This window comes from Choristoneura fumiferana, chromosome 8 (genome assembly GCF_025370935.1).
Source record: "Choristoneura fumiferana chromosome 8, NRCan_CFum_1, whole genome shotgun sequence".
In the NCBI taxonomy this organism is placed as follows: domain Eukaryota; kingdom Metazoa; phylum Arthropoda; class Insecta; order Lepidoptera; family Tortricidae; genus Choristoneura; species Choristoneura fumiferana.
This window is the reverse complement of record NC_133479.1, coordinates 8,877,304-8,896,437: the sequence shown is the minus strand read 5'-3', so window position 1 is coordinate 8,896,437 and position 19,134 is coordinate 8,877,304. Positions and strand designations below refer to the sequence as shown.

The 19,134-nt window shown below is 44.3% G+C and overlaps 2 protein-coding genes across 2 annotated transcripts; one reads left to right on the top strand and one right to left on the bottom strand.

The window, feature by feature from the left end:
- Positions 1–487: 487 nt before the first annotated feature.
- Positions 488–3,522, bottom strand: LOC141430358 (eukaryotic initiation factor 4A-like). The gene is made up of 3 exons (XM_074091026.1): positions 3,237–3,522; positions 2,971–3,141; positions 488–2,280 (listed from the first exon to the last, which is right to left on the bottom strand). Exons 1-3 carry the CDS (start codon positions 3,412–3,414, stop codon positions 581–583), a joined length of 2,049 nt encoding a protein of 682 aa, XP_073947127.1. The 5' UTR covers positions 3,415–3,522; the 3' UTR covers positions 488–580.
- A 725-nt stretch (positions 3,523–4,247) lies between these two features.
- Snrk (SNF related kinase) lies at positions 4,248–18,847 on the top strand. The gene is given in 9 exon segments (XM_074091105.1): positions 4,248–4,496; positions 5,417–5,645; positions 6,165–6,370; positions 7,130–7,465; positions 9,089–9,373; positions 9,771–9,891; positions 14,005–14,099; positions 14,101–14,131; positions 14,370–18,847. Coding segments are annotated over 8 exon segments (1,944 nt in total). The 5' UTR covers positions 4,248–4,496; positions 5,417–5,423; the 3' UTR covers positions 15,018–18,847.
- The last annotated feature ends 287 nt before the right edge of the window (positions 18,848–19,134 follow it).

Below are 19,134 nucleotides of genomic sequence, written 5' to 3'. Positions count from 1 at the left end.
TGTTTTTATCTTGATTACAACGTTATATTTTTATTATACTCCTTATTTTTTAACATTTCGATCTTTAGCTCCCAGTTCAGTTCATGACCGATTCGAGTCTAAACTCGCTCCCTTCCCTTCCCTTTTCCCTGTTTCGGTCGGAGCCGCTCCTCGGAGCTAAAGGAACTAAAAGACCGAACTAGTTCATTTGACCGATTGACCGAGATCGGAGCGCTCCCTTTAAAGATCGAGCGGGCGCAACTCTAGTTCGTATCGTACCGTCCCACTCGCTCTCGTATTAAATAGTATAACTGTCAGTGGGACCGCACGACACGAACTTCGAGTTTCGAATTTCGTAGTAGCCCTGCAGTGCACGCGACTGTACAATTAGGCTGCGACTTTTGTCGCTCCGCACATCGCAGTTTCGTGCGGCGGCAGTGTAAGATGTGCCGCCTATGTGTGTGTTTAGTTTAGTATCTAAACTTTTGATAAATTAAAAAACTGGATGTAATTTTTTTGAATTTTATTCAAATTTAGATTAATAAAAAAATCTTTACTAATAACGTTTTTTTACTTCAAACCTAACAATTCTATTTTATAGTTACTTAACATACAACTTTAACATTTCACTTATGTACTCAGCCATTTCAATCTGTTTTGTTCTGAATTTCAAATAATTGTACCAATTAATGTAATTTGTAGTGTACCCATACACATTAGATTGTTGTATTTTTGTTAATTTTTCTTTATGAGGATTAGAACCACAGTTATTACATGAAATGGGTCCTGTAAATATTTTGTAACTGTTAGAATTTAACTGTGACCTCTTGTTACCATAAGATGCAGTGTTATATCCACCATCATTGCTTTCGTCTGATGTCATACTATCCTTGACATAAGCAAGGTATAATCTTTCTGATTCAGCTTCGTCATATTCAGACTTTTTCTGTTTGCTAGAAATTTTGGTATCTTTAGTTGGGCACTTTCCTTTAAAAGTAATGTCATCTTGGAAGAAAATTTTAGACTCACTATTTTCCACCATCTGTGACCTATTTTGTGTTGTCTCTAAATTATCTTTGATGGTAGTTTTACTACATTTATTATTTCTTATGGTCACATTCTCAGTTTCTGGTGTAGGAATGTCTTGGTTACACATGTCTTGTTCATGTTCATTGATGATCTCAGCCTGATTATCAAATTCAGTGCATGCATTAGTATCATCATTTGCAGCATTATGGAAAGAATCTTCAGCAGAAGTCTCTGTTTTACTAGTTGCCTCTTTGAGAGATTCACACAATTCATCAAAAGTTTCTATTTTATATGAGATTGTGTATCGAGATACCATATCATCCCATAAGTCTGTATCCTTCTCCGAAGTTTCATCATCATGACAGTTTAATAAGCACTCTGTTTGTTCTGTTGTTTCAGGAGCTTCAAAATTTGAATATTCATATTTATCATCAGTCCAAAAGTTTCTTATATCTATTTGAAATTGTAAGGAATTTAGTAACTGTTTAAACTGTTCTTCTTCTTTGTTGCTGAGAATGGTGACAGCTAGACCATATGATCCAAACCTACCAGCTCTTCCTATTCTATGCAAGTATGTTTGCCACTCTCGAGGAAATTCAAAGTTCACAACCAAATCCACATGAGACGAGTCCAACCCTCGCGCCGCAAGGTCTGTTGCTATCAATATCCTACATTTATATTCCTGTAAAGTCTTCAGTGCCTCTAAGCGGTCTGTTTGTTCTTGCTGACCATATAACTTTTCTGCTGGCCACTTGGCTTTTTTCAACATTTTATATAAATCTGTGACTCTAGCTTGGTAATTGCAAAATATCAAGCATTGCTTAAACTCTTTTTTTGACAATATGTTAAGAAGTTCTTCAAACCTATATTGTGTTTGCCTGACTATATTGGTATGGTGGTTTACAAGCGTAACTTTTTGTGAAATACCCAATAAGACATTATTACTATCAGGACAAATGTGCTGGTGGAGCTGAACATATTTATTAATAAAAGGCTTAGAGTCTTCTGGGAATGTGGCACTGCTCAAGATAACTTGTTTCTGCTGTGGTAATGAGGAAAAAATTGAGTCAATATCTGACCGAAAACTTTTTTCCATTAACTTATCTGCTTCATCAAGAACCAAAAGCCTGACTGCAGATGTGTCAACATGTTTATCTTTTATCAAGTGGTGCAGGCGTCCAGGGCTGGCAACAATTATATGTACATTCTTTTTAAGTTTTTCAATATCATCTGCAACGGGCAGGCCACCCATAACAACTTCTACAGACAGACCTATAACAAAACAGCAGATAGTGATGATTTAAAATTTTGAATTGAAATCTTTACCTGTAAATTTATAAGTACATATATATATTTTGATAGTTTGATTGTACTTATTATTTGTTATGTACCTATGTAGAATTTGTAAGCAAACTATTAAATAAATATCTTTTATTATTTTTTATTTATTATAATTAACAATCTTGGAAGTAAAATTTGGACAACTTTCAAATCTTATATTGAGCTGTAATTTGGCAGTATATTGCATTCCCAGATCAACTGTGGGTCAACTCAAAATAATGCACCTTTTTAATTTAGTCATTCCAAAAGTTGAATTAAGTCTAAATGGACATAGTTTAGCAAAAATGATCCAAACCGCAACATTTATTTATTTATTTTGGATTCACTTTCAGTAGCGTCAAAAGCGAAGAAATAATATATATGGATCATTTTTGCAAAACTATGTCCACTCAAACTAAAATGATACATTATTTTATGTAACAATAAAATACAAAAGTACCATAACCAAAAAAGATGACAAACCTATTTTTATTATGCATAATCACCTATCACTATTGTACCTAAAATTGCTAAAAGTGGCTCCGAGTAACTTTTTGTGTGCTCTGCCTACCCCATTTAGGAATACAGGTGTGATATTTGTGTGTGTGTGTGTGCGTGTGTATAATCGGAAAAGTGAATTACCTGCGTATTTTGATCCAATCTGTTTTATCACATCACAAATTTGTGAAGCAATCTCTCGGGTTGGTGCAAGTATAACTACTTGCAAGCCATTGTTTAAATTAATTTTTTCCAAGGCGATGACGGTGAACACAGCAGTTTTTCCAGTTCCAGATTTAGCTTCTAGTAGTAAATCTAAAAATATATATATATATATTGTGTTATTGTATCATTTTACTTTATAGGGGATATACTTATGGATTTCCGGCTAACGTAGGAATGCCGCTTACCAAATCCACATTTTCCTAATGGAATTCCGTGTAATTGGATAGGAGAAGGCTTGTAAAAACCGGAATCTTTTAAACCTTGTAAGGTAATTTCATTCAAAAGCATTGACTCGAATGTTACGTTTTGAGATATTTTTACATCCTGAGTCCGATGAATCTTTAAATTATGTGCCAGCAGCATCTTTAGTTCGTAGCTCAATTAACAAATTGAACTTTAATAATATAAAAATTATAATTCCATCCAATGCCGGGTGAAAATACAAACGTACGTACGAGTACGAACGAAATTCATTACGAAAACATACGTCAAACTGACAGTCAGTTTCAGTGTTGCCACCTCAGATATTTTTTTTACCCTAACGCTACACGAAATTACCCTAAATTAGACACATTTTTACACTAATTTTTTTTTAATAAAAAAAAGCAAATAAATGGGATTTATTAACAACCTAAAAAAACTAAACTACTACATCGTTTTGAAACATTTTTTTTTCTTGAAATCGTACATTTTATTCGAAAAATTTTACCCTAAAAATTACCCTAAATAATTTTCTATAAATACCCTAAATTTAGGGTAAAATAACCTAAGGACACCACAGACAAGACATTGACCAAATTATTGCCAATTAATCATTCAATTAACAGAAGTATGCTAGAATTACATTTTTTATGTTTAGTTTAGTATGTAGTTTTAGTTACCTCTATTACCTTTATTTTGATTTGTACTGATATGTTTTTTAATAAATATCCCAATGAATCTTTCAATCTTCCTAAATTATTTCTTATTTTTTCATATGCCATCGCGATTTTATGAATATGCACTGATTTTTTTTTGTTGCTAAGGAAGTAGAAGGAATATGAAGTGTCTGTTTACTAGCGTAAGCTAGTAATATTAGGTTTATGGTCTGGAATCACCTTAACTTTTCGTTCTAAAACCAATCTTTGCGTATTCTCCGAATCAAAAAGGAAGCCATCAAAGTACCTTGTATGTAAGCTAGCAACCAAGTTTCTGATTTGAAACATTTCTGAACAGATTTTGTGAAATGGCGAAATTGTGATTTCAATCAATTTTTACTTACGTTCGATATTACAATTTTATAACTAAATAATGCGATTTTATCATCTTAAATACTGATTAATGTTATAAATCATGTTAGTGTTGCATTGATACCATTTAACTATGATACGCAAAGGAAGTTGATTGGAATTCTACCTTAGTGTTGGTTTTCTCTGCTGATTTAAATTTATACATTTTCCAAGCAAGTAAGCAAGTATTTTATTTATCTGGTGGCTTTTCCGTATCACATTTATGATAAGCTATGAACTAGTTTATCTACTGAATCTATTACTAATGACATAAACTAGGTCATGAAGTTAATGCCTGCCTTCATATTTTTTTGGGTAAACATAGACTTGACTTATCAACAAACACTATTTATTTGTATTTAACATTGGTAAGACCTCTAATGAAAATGATGGGTGACTGTAGTTCTGCATCAATACAACCTGAGAACAATTTTATGATAATTATCAAAAGTTCTCACAGACCGCTCTGTTTTCTATTTTGTTAGTAACTATTTCTATTTTTCATTTGATCATTTCACAAAATACCAGCGTTACTTAATCCAACTTGTTTACTAATAGATAATTATTATTATTATATTATATTTAGCCTATAACTGTGTCCCACTGCTGGGCAAAGGCCTCTCCTCTTGACTTCCACATCTCCCTATCCAGAGCTATATTTGGCCACTCACTCAATTCCGCGTCCAGGTCATCTCGCCATCTCCGCCTCAAACTAATACCACTCATACTCATACTAATAGATAAATTAAGTAATTCAATAAGAAATTGAATTTAAATCACAGTGAAAGTTATTAGAATTTAATTAATGTAATGATTGTATAACTAGTTTGAATCTGTAATTATGGTGAATTTATGAATTTCTGTTTTACTGTTTGTGTGTACAAGGTTTTAATTAATGTTATGTAATGTAAATAAATGGCTGGATTTAAGTTCCACTTTACTTATTTGTATGTATTTTAGAATTTTAAAAGTAAACAATCAGTAATTGTAAATATGTTTTTCCCATGATTTTACATCAATATAAATTAAATACTTCTAAGAAATACTATTATATTTTGAATTTGGTTTTTGTTAAATTATGTAAATTTTTGTTCAAGAACCAAAATGAATAACAATGGAGGTGTAGCAGGCGCCGGGGTGGGGGTCCCCGGTGGGCCGTATGAAACCAAAATAGCAGGCTTGTATGACCTGTTGGATACTCTAGGTTCTGGACACTTTGCTGTGGTCAAGCTAGCACGTCATGTATTCACAGGCGAGAAAGTGGCTGTAAAAGTTATAGACAAGAGCAAATTAGATGAGGTTTCAAAATCACATTTATTTCAAGAGGTAATAATTTTTTTCTTATAATATATTATATATTATGGCAATAACAAATATGTTGGGACAAGTTAGACCAAGAGATCATGGATTTACTAGAAAATTACCTGTCACTCTAATCCTGTAAATTTACTTAAAAGGTGATTGATTAAATTCAGTGTCAAAATGAGTTGGAGTTGCAACTTCACAAGACTAATACCTTCTAAGTGACAGATCTTTGACATGCAATTGAGGACCTTAGCACCTTTAGGCTAGGGAGCCAGACCTCTTAAGTTGTATGTTAAAGATTTATCAGTTAGGTGGGGTTGATTCTTCACTATCAACATGCTATGCTGGCCATTTAAACTACTTTTTTTTAGTTTTTGATTCAAAATAAATTGTGAATAGCCTACTAACAATTGGAAATTCTAGTTTTTAGTGAAAATTTATGATTACAAACAGAAAAAGCACAAGTTTAATGCATACCTAGAAAGACAAATTACAAACTACAGGTGTAACATTTTAAATTTAATGTTATATTCCTTCCAGGTTCGCTGCATGAAGTTAGTGCAACATCCCAATGTTGTTAGATTGTATGAAGTAATAGACACACAAACAAAATTATACTTGATACTAGAATTGGGTGATGGTGGTGACTTGTATGACTACATCATGCGGCATGAATCTGGTCTCTCTGAATCTCTGGCTCGCAATTATTTTCGCCAAATAGTTCGTGCAATCTCATACTGCCACAGGTGAAGTATAATGTTTTTGATAGTCTAACATAGATGTTTCTTAGTATTCTGTATTTTAACTCATTCACATAAAAATGTAGTTTCTGTGTTTACATAAGATATAAACTTTTCAAATTGTATTATCAATTTATCATATAAAACCATGATATTTAAAGTCTGCAAGTTTATGGAGTGTAGAGTTTTAAAGGAGGACAATCTCTTATGGAGGTAAAGTTGCATATTTGTCCTGCTTTAAAAAGTTAAATAATAAGTCCAAATAACTCCAGATTAATATATTCTAAAATAACTGTTGTGAGAAAATGTTTTCATAGAAGTGACTATGACATACAAACTTATGATTGTAATATCTATATCACTCAGCCAATACAAAATTGCAAAAAAAGAAATGTAAGTGTTTATACTATACCTGATAAGCTGGCAACAATGCATTTTTGTTAGTTTTTCTTGATTATTCCATAAAAATTGAATGATTTTTTTTAAAATGTTGTCTGATAGAACACTTCTTAATATGTAAGTTTATGTGTCTACTCCAATAATTAGTCATTATACTTTTATTTTCCTTAAAAACTGTTAATAAACATTAATTCGTTTTTAAAGAATATAAGTATCACAAATAATTATTGGACACATTAACTTATATATTGAGAAACTAAGTGTTCTATCAGACATGTAATTTTTATGGAATAATCGAGAAATACGGCTCAGCGTTTATACCCAAACGCTCCTAATACTGTAGTTATGACTGTGTTTCTATTACAGGTTACATGTAGTGCATCGTGACCTGAAGCCTGAGAACGTAGTTTTCTTTGAAAGATTAGGTGTAGTGAAATTGACTGACTTTGGTTTTAGCAATAAATTTTGTCCGGGGCAAAAATTAGAGACCTCATGTGGTTCTTTAGCATATTCAGCCCCAGAGATACTGTTAGGTGACTCTTACGACGCGCCAGCAGTTGACGTGTGGTCACTTGGAGTGATTCTTTACATGCTGGTCTGTGGCCAGGCGCCATTTCAAGAGGCCAATGACAGCGAAACACTTACCATGATCATGGACTGTAAATATACAATACCGCCGCACATATCAAAGCCATGTAAAAAGTAAGTATGGTTTCATAATAACATTTTAAACTTTCGTAATTTTCAGTCATAGTCAAAATACAACATACAGGACTTATCACGCTAAACACACGAGTAATATTTACCTCGACGTTTCGACTACATTTCAGTGGCCGTGGTCACGAGTAGACACTTCACCCTCACACCACCCCACACTTCAGTCTACTCATAACCATGGCCACTGTAATGTGGTCGACACGTCGAGGTAAATATTATACTACTTGTGTGTTTAGCGTGATAAGTCCTGTTGTATTTTCATATTTTGACTAGGTATGATTTCATTGCCCATAAAAATTTCTAGGGCTTAGTATGTGGTCCAGTTTCACATGGTTGAGGATTGTCAACATACCATTATCACAACACAACAATTTAACGAAAGTTAACCAAATATTGTCACTTTGTCAGCCTTATGAGTAAACATGGATAAGTACATCAAGTCAGCTGCTACTTTGGTACAGATATGTAGTTTAGACGACAATTCAAGTACAGTCAACAAAAAGTACATTCGGTAAAAAAAGCTTTTATAAAAAATGATTTTTTAACAAAAACTTATTACAAGCATTATATTTATTTGCAGTGTAATGTAACTATGTTTGATTGGGTGGAATCTTCAACTCAAATTTGAAATGGATATCTTCAACATTGAGCTGAAATTTTACACGCATGTATAAATCCGATGTCAATGCAATATTATTATAACATGGAGTTGGTCTGATGATAAAGCTAGGGGGTGACCATAGGAACTTTGTGATAAACGACACGACCACATCGAGTTTGGACTCGTTTGTCGTCTTGACGAATACTTTGGTAACCAGGGGCATAAAGTACAGTCAGCAAAAAGAACTTATATTAGAAGAATTTTAAGGAAAACTTTTACTGAACTGTTTACGGAACCCTTCATGTACGAGTCCGACTCGCACTTGACCATTTTTTTATATGATAGAGGGCAAACGAGCAGGCGGTTTTGATGGAAAGCAATCACCGCCGCCAATGGTTACCCATACCTAAGTTGAGTTACGGATACGTAGCCGGCCCTTTGAGAAATTACTTAAGATACTTCTCATCGTGACTATAACGCTGAGCGATTGAAGGTGATGTCTCTGCGCATAGGTACAGTGCGGGAAGACTGAGAAATAATAGCGAGGGCGTATAGTTTATCTAGCGAAGATTCTGCCGTCGTGCCCCGCACGTACAGTCAAGTGCAAAAATATGTATCTATTCGAACCACTCAAAAATATGTTACCATGGCCTTATTGCGTTGGAATAATAGTCGTTGGTACATATTTTTGAAACGTTAAATAAGTCCATATTTTTACACTTGACTGGACCACCAAATTCATTTATTCTCGCCCACTACGCAGCTATCTACATTGCCAGCGTCCTTTTTACGTAACAGGAGTTGTACTGAAAGTTTGACAACAACTAAATAACCTTTGTGCCAACCACAAGGAAACGAGTCGCAAAATTATTGATTAGAATCACTGTAGCCAACTGGCATAACCCCTGGTCCTTCGCGCTTGCTTTTATTCCAAAAGTTACGTACTTTTACTTGAATATAAATACTTTGCTTGAGTCATACAATATCAAACATTTTTCTTGCAATAGGCTGATTGGACGAATGCTAGTACGAGAGCCAGAGAAACGGGCAACTTTGGCCGAGATCGCAGCCGATCCTTGGGTAGCCGGTGGAGGCACTCCACACGAGTGTGACACTCCCTTAGTGGCCCGGGAACAACTGTCTGAGGACGAACATGCCGCCGTCATACAGAAGATGGTCAGCGGACCGATAGCCACCAAGGAACAAATACTGGAGTCTCTCGAGAAGAATGATTACAATCACATTACTGCTACATATTATCTGCTTGCTGAGAGAAAGTTGCGGGCTAAGAGGTTAGTCAATCAGTTCAGATTTAATCAAGAAAAAAAAATAGAGAAAAAAATTGTTTATTTTTATTTTTATTCGACTGGATGGAAAATGAGCAAGTGGGTCTCCTGATGGTAAGAGATCACCACCGCCCATATACACCTGCAACACCAGGGGGATTACAGATGCGTTGCCAACCTAGAGGCTTAAGATGGGATACCTCAAGTGCCAGTAATTTCACCGGCTGTCTCACTCCACGCTGAAACGCAACAGTGCAAACACTGCTGCGTTAGTCGATATGAAACAGTCGGGAAAGTAATCATTTGGGAAATATTTTCCGCGTAAAATGAGAGAATTCTAATTATCATACGAAGTCTAGCGTTTATTCATGGAAAGTTTTGAAATCGTGACATGCTTGTGCAGGCAAGAAGAGAATGCGGCGCGCCGGCCCGAGGTGCTGAGCGTGTCTCGCGGCAACTCGCGCTCGCTGCTCGCGCCACCGCCGCACCACGCGCAGCCGCGCACGCCGCAGGATGCGCCGCCGGTAACACACAGACACACACGCACACACGCACGCGCTCTCTGCTAACGCCGCCGCCGCACCACGCGCAGCCGCGCACGCCGCAGGACGCGCCGCCGGTAACACACAGACACACACGCACACACGCACGCGCTCTCTGCTAACGCCGCCGCCGCACCACGCGCAGCCGCGCACGCCGCAGGACGCGCCGCCGGTAACACACAGACACACACGCACACACGCACGCGCTCTCTGCTAACGCCGCCGCCGCACCACGCGCAGCCGCGCACGCCGCAGGACGCGCCGCCGGTAACACACAGACACACACGCACACACGCACGCTCTTAACGCCGCCGCCGCACCACGCGCAGCCGCGCACGCCGCAGGACGCGCCGCCGGTAACACACAGACACACACGCACACACGCACGCTGCTAACGCCGCCGCCGCACCACGCGCAGCCGCGCACGCCGCAGGACGCGCCGCCGGTAACACACAGACACACACGCACACACGCACGCTGTTAACGCCGCCGCCGCACCACGCGCAGCCGCGCACGCCGCAGGACGCGCCGCCGGTAACACACAGACACACACGCACACACGCACGCTGTTAACGCCGCCGCCGCACCACGCGCAGCCGCGCACGCCGCAGGACGCGCCGCCGGTAACACACAGACACACACGCACACACGCACGCTGTTAACGCCGCCGCCGCACCACGCGCAGCCGCGCACGCCGCAGGACGCGCCGCCGGTAACACACAGACACACACGCACACACGCACGCTGTTAACGCCGCCGCCGCACCACGCGCAGCCGCGCACGCCGCAGGACGCGCCGCCGGTAACACACAGACACACACGCACACACGCACGCTGTTAACGCCGCCGCCGCACCACGCGCAGCCGCGCACGCCGCAGGACGCGCCGCCGGTAACACACAGACACACACGCACACACGCACGCTGTTAACGCCGCCGCCGCACCACGCGCAGCCGCGCACGCCGCAGGACGCGCCGCCGGTAACACACAGACACACACGCACACACGCACGCTGTTAACGCCGCCGCCGCACCACGCGCAGCCGCGCACGCCGCAGGACGCGCCGCCGGTAACACACAGACACACACGCACACACGCACGCTGTTAACGCCGCCGCCGCACCACGCGCAGCCGCGCACGCCGCAGGACGCGCCGCCGGTAACACACAGACACACACGCACACACGCACGCTGTTAACGCCGCCGCCGCACCACGCGCAGCCGCGCACGCCGCAGGACGCGCCGCCGGTAACACACAGACACACACGCACACACGCACGCTGTTAACGCCGCCGCCGCACCACGCGCAGCCGCGCACGCCGCAGGACGCGCCGCCGGTAACACACAGACACACACGCACACACGCACGCTGTTAACGCCGCCGCCGCACCACGCGCAGCCGCGCACGCCGCAGGACGCGCCGCCGGTAACACACAGACACACACGCACACACGCACGCTGTTAACGCCGCCGCCGCACCACGCGCAGCCGCGCACGCCGCAGGACGCGCCGCCGGTAACACACAGACACACACGCACACACGCACGCTGTTAACGCCGCCGCCGCACCACGCGCAGCCGCGCACGCCGCAGGACGCGCCGCCGGTAACACACAGACACACACGCACACACGCACGCTGTTAACGCCGCCGCCGCACCACGCGCAGCCGCGCACGCCGCAGGACGCGCCGCCGGTAACACACAGACACACACGCACACACGCACGCTGTTAACGCCGCCGCCGCACCACGCGCAGCCGCGCACGCCGCAGGACGCGCCGCCGGTAACACACAGACACACACGCACACACGCACGCTGTTAACGCCGCCGCCGCACCACGCGCAGCCGCGCACGCCGCAGGACGCGCCGCCGGTAACACACAGACACACACGCACACACGCACGCTGTTAACGCCGCCGCCGCACCACGCGCAGCCGCGCACGCCGCAGGACGCGCCGCCGGTAACACACAGACACACACGCACACACGCACGCTGTTAACGCCGCCGCCGCACCACGCGCAGCCGCGCACGCCGCAGGACGCGCCGCCGGTAACACACAGACACACACGCACACACGCACGCTGTTAACGCCGCCGCCGCACCACGCGCAGCCGCGCACGCCGCAGGACGCGCCGCCGGTAACACACAGACACACACGCACACACGCACGCTGTTAACGCCGCCGCCGCACCACGCGCAGCCGCGCACGCCGCAGGACGCGCCGCCGGTAACACACAGACACACACGCACACACGCACGCTGTTAACGCCGCCGCCGCACCACGCGCAGCCGCGCACGCCGCAGGACGCGCCGCCGGTAACACACACGCACACACGCACGCTGTTAACGCCGCCGCCGCACCACGCGCAGCCGCGCACGCCGCAGGACGCGCCGCCGGTAACACACAGACACACACGCACACACGCACGCTGTTAACGCCGCCGCCGCACCACGCGCAGCCGCGCACGCCGCAGGACGCGCCGCCGGTAACACACAGACACACACGCACGCTGTTAACGCCGCGCCGCACCACGCGCAGCCGCGCACGCCGCAGGACGCGCCGCCGGTAACACACAGACACACACGCACACACGCACGCTGTTAACGCCGCCGCCGCACCACGCGCAGCCGCGCACGCCGCAGGACGCGCCGCCGGTAACACACAGACACACACGCACGCTGTTAACGCCGCCGCCGCACCACGCGCAGCCGCGCACGCCGCAGGACGCGCCGCCGGTAACACACAGACACACACGCACGCTGTTAACGCCGCCGCCGCACCACGCGCAGCCGCGCACGCCGCAGGACGCGCCGCCGGTAACACACAGACACACACGCACACACGCACGCTGTTAACGCCGCCGCCGCACCACGCGCAGCCGCGCACGCCGCAGGACGCGCCGCCGGTAACACACAGACACACACGCACACACGCACGCTGTTAACGCCGCCGCCGCACCACGCGCAGCCGCGCACGCCGCAGGACGCGCCGCCGGTAACACACAGACACACACGCACACACGCACGCTGTTAACGCCGCCGCCGCACCACGCGCAGCCGCGCACGCCGCAGGACGCGCCGCCGGTAACACACAGACACACACGCACACACGCACGCTGTTAACGCCGCCGCCGCACCACGCGCAGCCGCGCACGCCGCAGGACGCGCCGCCGGTAACACACAGACACACACGCACACACGCACGCTGTTAACGCCGCCGCCGCACCACGCGCAGCCGCGCACGCCGCAGGACGCGCCGCCGGAAACACACACAGACACACACGCACACACGCACGCTATTTTGCCGCCACCGCACGGGCAGCCGCGCACGCCGCAGGACGCGCCGCCGGTAACACAAAAAAAATAACCAAACAAACGCTTTTAGCGCCGCCGCGCACCACGCGCAGCCGCGCACGCCGCAGGACGCGCCGCCGGTAACACACAGACACACACGCACACACGCACGCTGTTAACGCCGCCGCCGCACCACGCGCAGCCGCGCACGCCGCAGGACGCGCCGCCGGTAACACACACAGACACACACGCAACACGCACCGCTGTTAACGCCGCCGCACCACGTGCAGCCGCGCACGCCGCAGGACGCGCCGCCGGTAACACACACAGACACACACGCAAACACGCACGCTGTTAACGCCGCCGCTGCACCACGCGCAGCCGCGCACGCCGCAGGACGCGCCGCCGGTAACACACGCTTTGAACTTCGGATTCGTGACTGGCAACTATTTTGCCTATACCAAAGAAAGGGTTAAACGCGTAATTTTTGTGGTCGGTAGTCTCGCTCATAGGTATTTTAGGTACACTTACAAAAAAAATAATTTTTCCAAAGTAATAGACTTCTTTAGCGCTTACGCGCCTCTCGGAATTTGGCTATCACTGGTGTGAAAAGTCACCACGTATCAATCCATAGTGGGGTTTATAACTTGCTAAACATATTAATCAATGGACGACTCCTTATAGGTGCCCACATAGCACGGTTCGAAAGTTACAGGCCTATGACAGACAGACAGAAACGGCTTAGTAACATGGGGTACCGTTTGCATAATGCGTTTCAATAGTAAACCTTTTCTGTTATGCAGCGATCGCGTAAATGCAGCATCGTGCGCGAAGAAGAGGACGACGAGGAAAGCGGCGGCGCGCGCGCGGCCGACGCGCGGCGCGGCTCGCGCTCCGAGTCGCCTGCACCTCGCCGCGCGCGCGCAGCTCGCACATCCTCTTGAGGGTGACTATACACCACTACTAAATAAGAGATGTATGTTTTGTATGTAACGCGATTTGAGGGAATCCGACGTCTGAACAAATCTTATTTTAAATGTTGATTCAGGCATTATTTCGCAGAGGTCCATGTCAATCAACTACAAGCTTAAAAATAAACCAGCTGCATGCGAATATCAGTTGAGTAGCCAGCGGATTTTATTTTTATACTATATTTTATGTGCCACAGGTGAACCTCGATGATGCCGTGACGGTGAGCGTCCCCGCGCCGGCCGTCGTCCGCGAAGAGGCGTGCCCCACGGCGGAGGCGGGAACGCCGCGCGCGCCGCCCCCCGCGCCGCCGCCCGCGCGCCGCCAGCGCCTCGAGGGCCGCCGCCGCCGCCCGCGCGCCGGCTCCTGCTCCTCCTCGGACCTCTCCGACGACGATTCGGAGAAGAAGAAGCGCGCCGCCGAGCAGAGCGACGCTCCCGCCGAGCGCGCGCGCCGCGACTCGCACGACGACTCCAGCGACAGCCAGGAGCGCGGCGCCGGCGCCGGGGCGCGTGCGGGCCGCGCCGCGCCGCGCGCCGCGGTGGCGGGCGCGCCCGGCGCGGGCGGCGGCGGCGCGGGCGGCGGCGGTGGCGCGGCGGGCGACGCGCGCGGCGGCGGCGGCGCGGGCAGCGGCCGGCGGCGGCGCGCGGCGCGCAAGGAGTCGCGGCTGCGCGAGTCGCGGTCACTGAACCGCATCGCGGAGGTGGAGGAGGCGGCGGCGGCTCGCTGGGCGGGCGTGGGCGCGAGCGCGGGCGGGCTGGTGGCGCTGTGCGGCCGGCCGCTGCTGCGCCTGCTGGCGGCTGCGCGCCCCGCGCCCTCCGCGCGCCGCCTGCACGGCATCTGCTAGCCGCGCCCGCTCCGCCCCGGCCCCGGCCGAACCCTCCGACGCAGACCAGGGAAGCTATAGTCCGCTTCGCGCTGGTGGCTTGGTCCGATTCCTATCGCTGAATAGTGCGCTGGTCGTCTAACGCGAGAAAGACTGCGGCCGGCCCGCTACAGACTTCTGATGGAGGCACCTCCGACCGGACTGGAGAGGACTCGACATCGCGTCGATTGGCGACTTTTAATGTCGAACTCCTCATGCGTCGTTCGTGCTTCGAACGACATACCGTTCCGAGCTGGTTTTGTCAGTTGCGGTTCTTATCGAGATTTATGTACTTCTTTAACGTTGGTCGGATGGGCGCTGAGAACACCAGTTGATATCTTCCATGTGATCGGTTGAAGTATTCGACCAAGTTAGTCTGCGTCGTCTGCGCGTATTTCTCTAGGTGCTCTGAGCGTTCATACAACTCAACTGATATCAATAAGAACGTATCGTGTCCGGTTATGGCGTGTTTGTAACGTCTGCGATGTAGAGAAAGATCGCTCTGCACGCCGCCAAAACTTAGTTAGAATTTAAAAATGATGTATGGTGCAGGATCATCTTTGAACACGCACTATCTGGAAGTCCAAATTACTTCATTGCAATAATCCCGGTTGGCGTCATTATCTGACTTAGATCATCTAGTTAGATCGTCTAGATCATCGTCTTATTTTCACATTTCTTATCAGGAGATGATTCTGTAATCTTATTAAACCTAATAAAAATTTGACTAAGATAAAATAAGTGACATAGTACCTACTTTCGGTCAGTCCCGCGCTACCCGCCCCGCCTTAGATTGACAATTTAATTTAATATCATTTCATTGTGTTTGTTGTAACCCAAATGAAATAAAAACATGTTCCAACGTCTACTTGTGGTTAATGTTAATAGGTAAACAGGGTTACTTCATTTCAATTCATTAATAGTTATTGACCCATTCACCATCATCACATTGAAGAGTACTGACCACTTATTGTTACAAATTGTAACAGCCATTTTAATATTATAATAGCAATATCTTTAACTTCCATAAACTGTTAATTGCTTGTTTGTTTCTATTAAACTTGTGCATTTCCTACATGTTAGTTAAATTAGACGTGTTTTTCTGTTAGGTCGTTTGGATTTTGTAAATTGTATGTGTCTTACAATGGGAATGTTAACTATAAAAAGTTTTAAATGTATATCATTCTATCTATGTACATAATATTAAATTGTTGTAAATAAATAGTCTATCTCAATTATAAAGTAAATTTAAGTACAGTTAATTTTAGTTTGGTTTAGTAAAATCGTGTAATAAGTTCAGAGAGCAGGTCATCTCTGCTTCTGCCATGGGTCACGGTTAAGCCGTAGTTAACAGACCATCAGATGTCTTCTAATCCCTACATTGAACACTGCCGCGCGAATCCGTCCTAGGGAAAAGGAGGCTTCGTCATACCATATTATGTCAACGCAAATCAATCATTCAGCATCAACTGTATACAATTTCAAATTAATTGATCACATTTTTCAGGAAAATTTTTGTATGGCGTGTTGAATTTACGGATTATTTGACTAGTGACATGTTTTCATGTATTGTTTTAACTTGCAATCAGAGGATCGTAATTTGTACGGACCAACGAACAATTGAAGTCGCGTAGCTTAGCATGTAACTGGCATGCCATCATAGATCTTTATTAGTTCCATTTTTATTAGTTTTCTTTTACTACGAGATATGATGTAAATTTATTTATGTATACATGGTAGTGATGTAACGAATATTCGCATTCGCATATTTTTGCATATTCGCATTCGCATTCGCAAAATTTCTGCGATTAGATAATAGATAGGTTAATAAAATCAAAATACATTCATTTCTTATGTTTTTTATACAAAAAAATAACTTAATCTCGTAATCACATTATCAGTCTTCACTTAATCATTTGGTATTATTTATTTATTTACTTTGCGATGCGTTCATATAAACTGGGTAATTCTCGGAACAAAGTACAAACTGAACGCACTTCGTTCGAACGAGACTGCCATAGACAATTTGGCGCCAAAACGAAAAAACTGAATATTCGCATACGCATTCGCGAATGTCGGTAGCAGATATTCGCATTCGCATTCGCATTCGCGAATGTTCAAGAAATGACATTCGTTACATCACTAATACATGGTTTTGATCACGTTTTGATAAGTTTGGTAGTTGCGCTTTAGGACTTTATCACACTGGCGATTTGCGGGCAAATTGAAATCGAAGCGAGCGCGCAACGATTTATAACGCAGAGGACGCCACAATAGGCGTTCAAAAAGTACTTACACCTTCTATTGATTAGCGTTAACCGGCGGTTAAAAGTGATGCCGTCTCCGTCTATTCGAACAAAACAAATAGAGACTGCATCACACCTAACCGCCAGTTAATACTAAACAATGGATGGCAGCCCCTAAGTCGTTCGCCGCATGCTGCTTGCACGGCAGTGAAGACGACGTTCGTTGGCCAGTAGTTTGAAACAAGTTCGGCGACCGCGTTAGGTGAACGTCTCAGTGTAATCGCCGCTTAATAAATAATACGGCGTCAACGGTACTATTATACGCAGCTAACTCGCTTCGCTTTCAACACTCCCGCAAATCTCCAGTGTGATAAGGCCCTAAGACTAGAGCTATTATATCTAGAGAATTATGACGTCGTATGAGTAAACGATGCGACGGGTTTTGTTCACGTAATCATACGTAACTTAGATTTTAATGTTGTTCCAAATGATGTTTTATGCTCAGTCGGTAAGAATTGACTTGCTAAACCACTATCAGTTGCATTGCACATACAGGTGGTGCTTAAATATCGCAATAAAATAACAAGACCAAAGATTAAGAAGTTGTTTTTTTAATGAACAACACTTTGTCCTGGTAGGTGCCAACGTCTATACAATTTAAGATTTGTTTTTAAATCTTTCAGAAATGATGTACTTTGTGATTGGACTTTTTATTGGTGCTTGTTATTTTGACTTTATACAGGACAGTTTTTAAGATGATTTTTAAGTGTAAAATACTTAATCTAAATTATATTTGTAGATCATTGCGGTGGGGTGTATGATGTATTTAATCGAATTACACGTACCTATCTATATATTACGTAGGGTAGTCACTTAGCGCCAAACTTATAATTATTACAGTAACTCGGATGGATGATTTATTGTGATATCTTAGTTCATGAATGCCTTACAATATTTAAGTATATTTTAAACAAGTGCGCTGTTATTTATTTTTTGATTTAAATCAAACTTAGCATTTCCCTCTTCCTTTTTCATAATAAGAACTTCTAGTCCTTTGGGAGTTACTAAAATCAGTAGTGGAATTGGGTAAATGCTAAAGTATTGTATCGGGTGTATTTTGAGTGTTATATGCACTTTTACTTATTAACTTTATATCATATATACGTTTTAATTACTAAAGTTTGAATAATAAATATGCACTTGTGTGTCGTGCATGAAGCGAATCAAGGACATACAAGCATATCATCTCGTGTTATTTTTTCGTCTAATTTATATTAAATGTGTACGTATTGCAGATTGGCAGTAATGATTGTTGAAAACAAGGAAATTTTCAGTGCAATAATACAGAATTATCCGAGCTTTGAATTTATACATTTATATTAAATTTATACGAGTGAAGTACACCTGTTTATAGTGGATAGCTTAAGGCATTTTAAACTGAAATTCTAATAACTGTGTACCTGGTTGCCATCTGTATTTGGCGTTAATTAAGCTTTTGCAAATTGTCCACGACTTGTAGCAAATAAATATTGTATGTATTTATGTATCAGTAAATTTATCCTTATACTTTAAAGTTTTATTTATGGAATCAGATTCAGAGATTTTTGGAGATTATTTTATGTAACTAATGGCACTATTGTCTATAAAAATAATTAATGATCCTAAACCCAAATCTGGCTAAGTATCTACCAACATACATAACAAATAAATATTATGAAGGATAGAAAATGTTGTGTAAATATCCCTCTACAATCGATGTCGATGAAACGGTTTTATTGTGTAGGTTTTTTGTATATATAGGTATATATAGGTTACCTGAGGATAACAGTACTCACTAATGGAATAATGAAAAA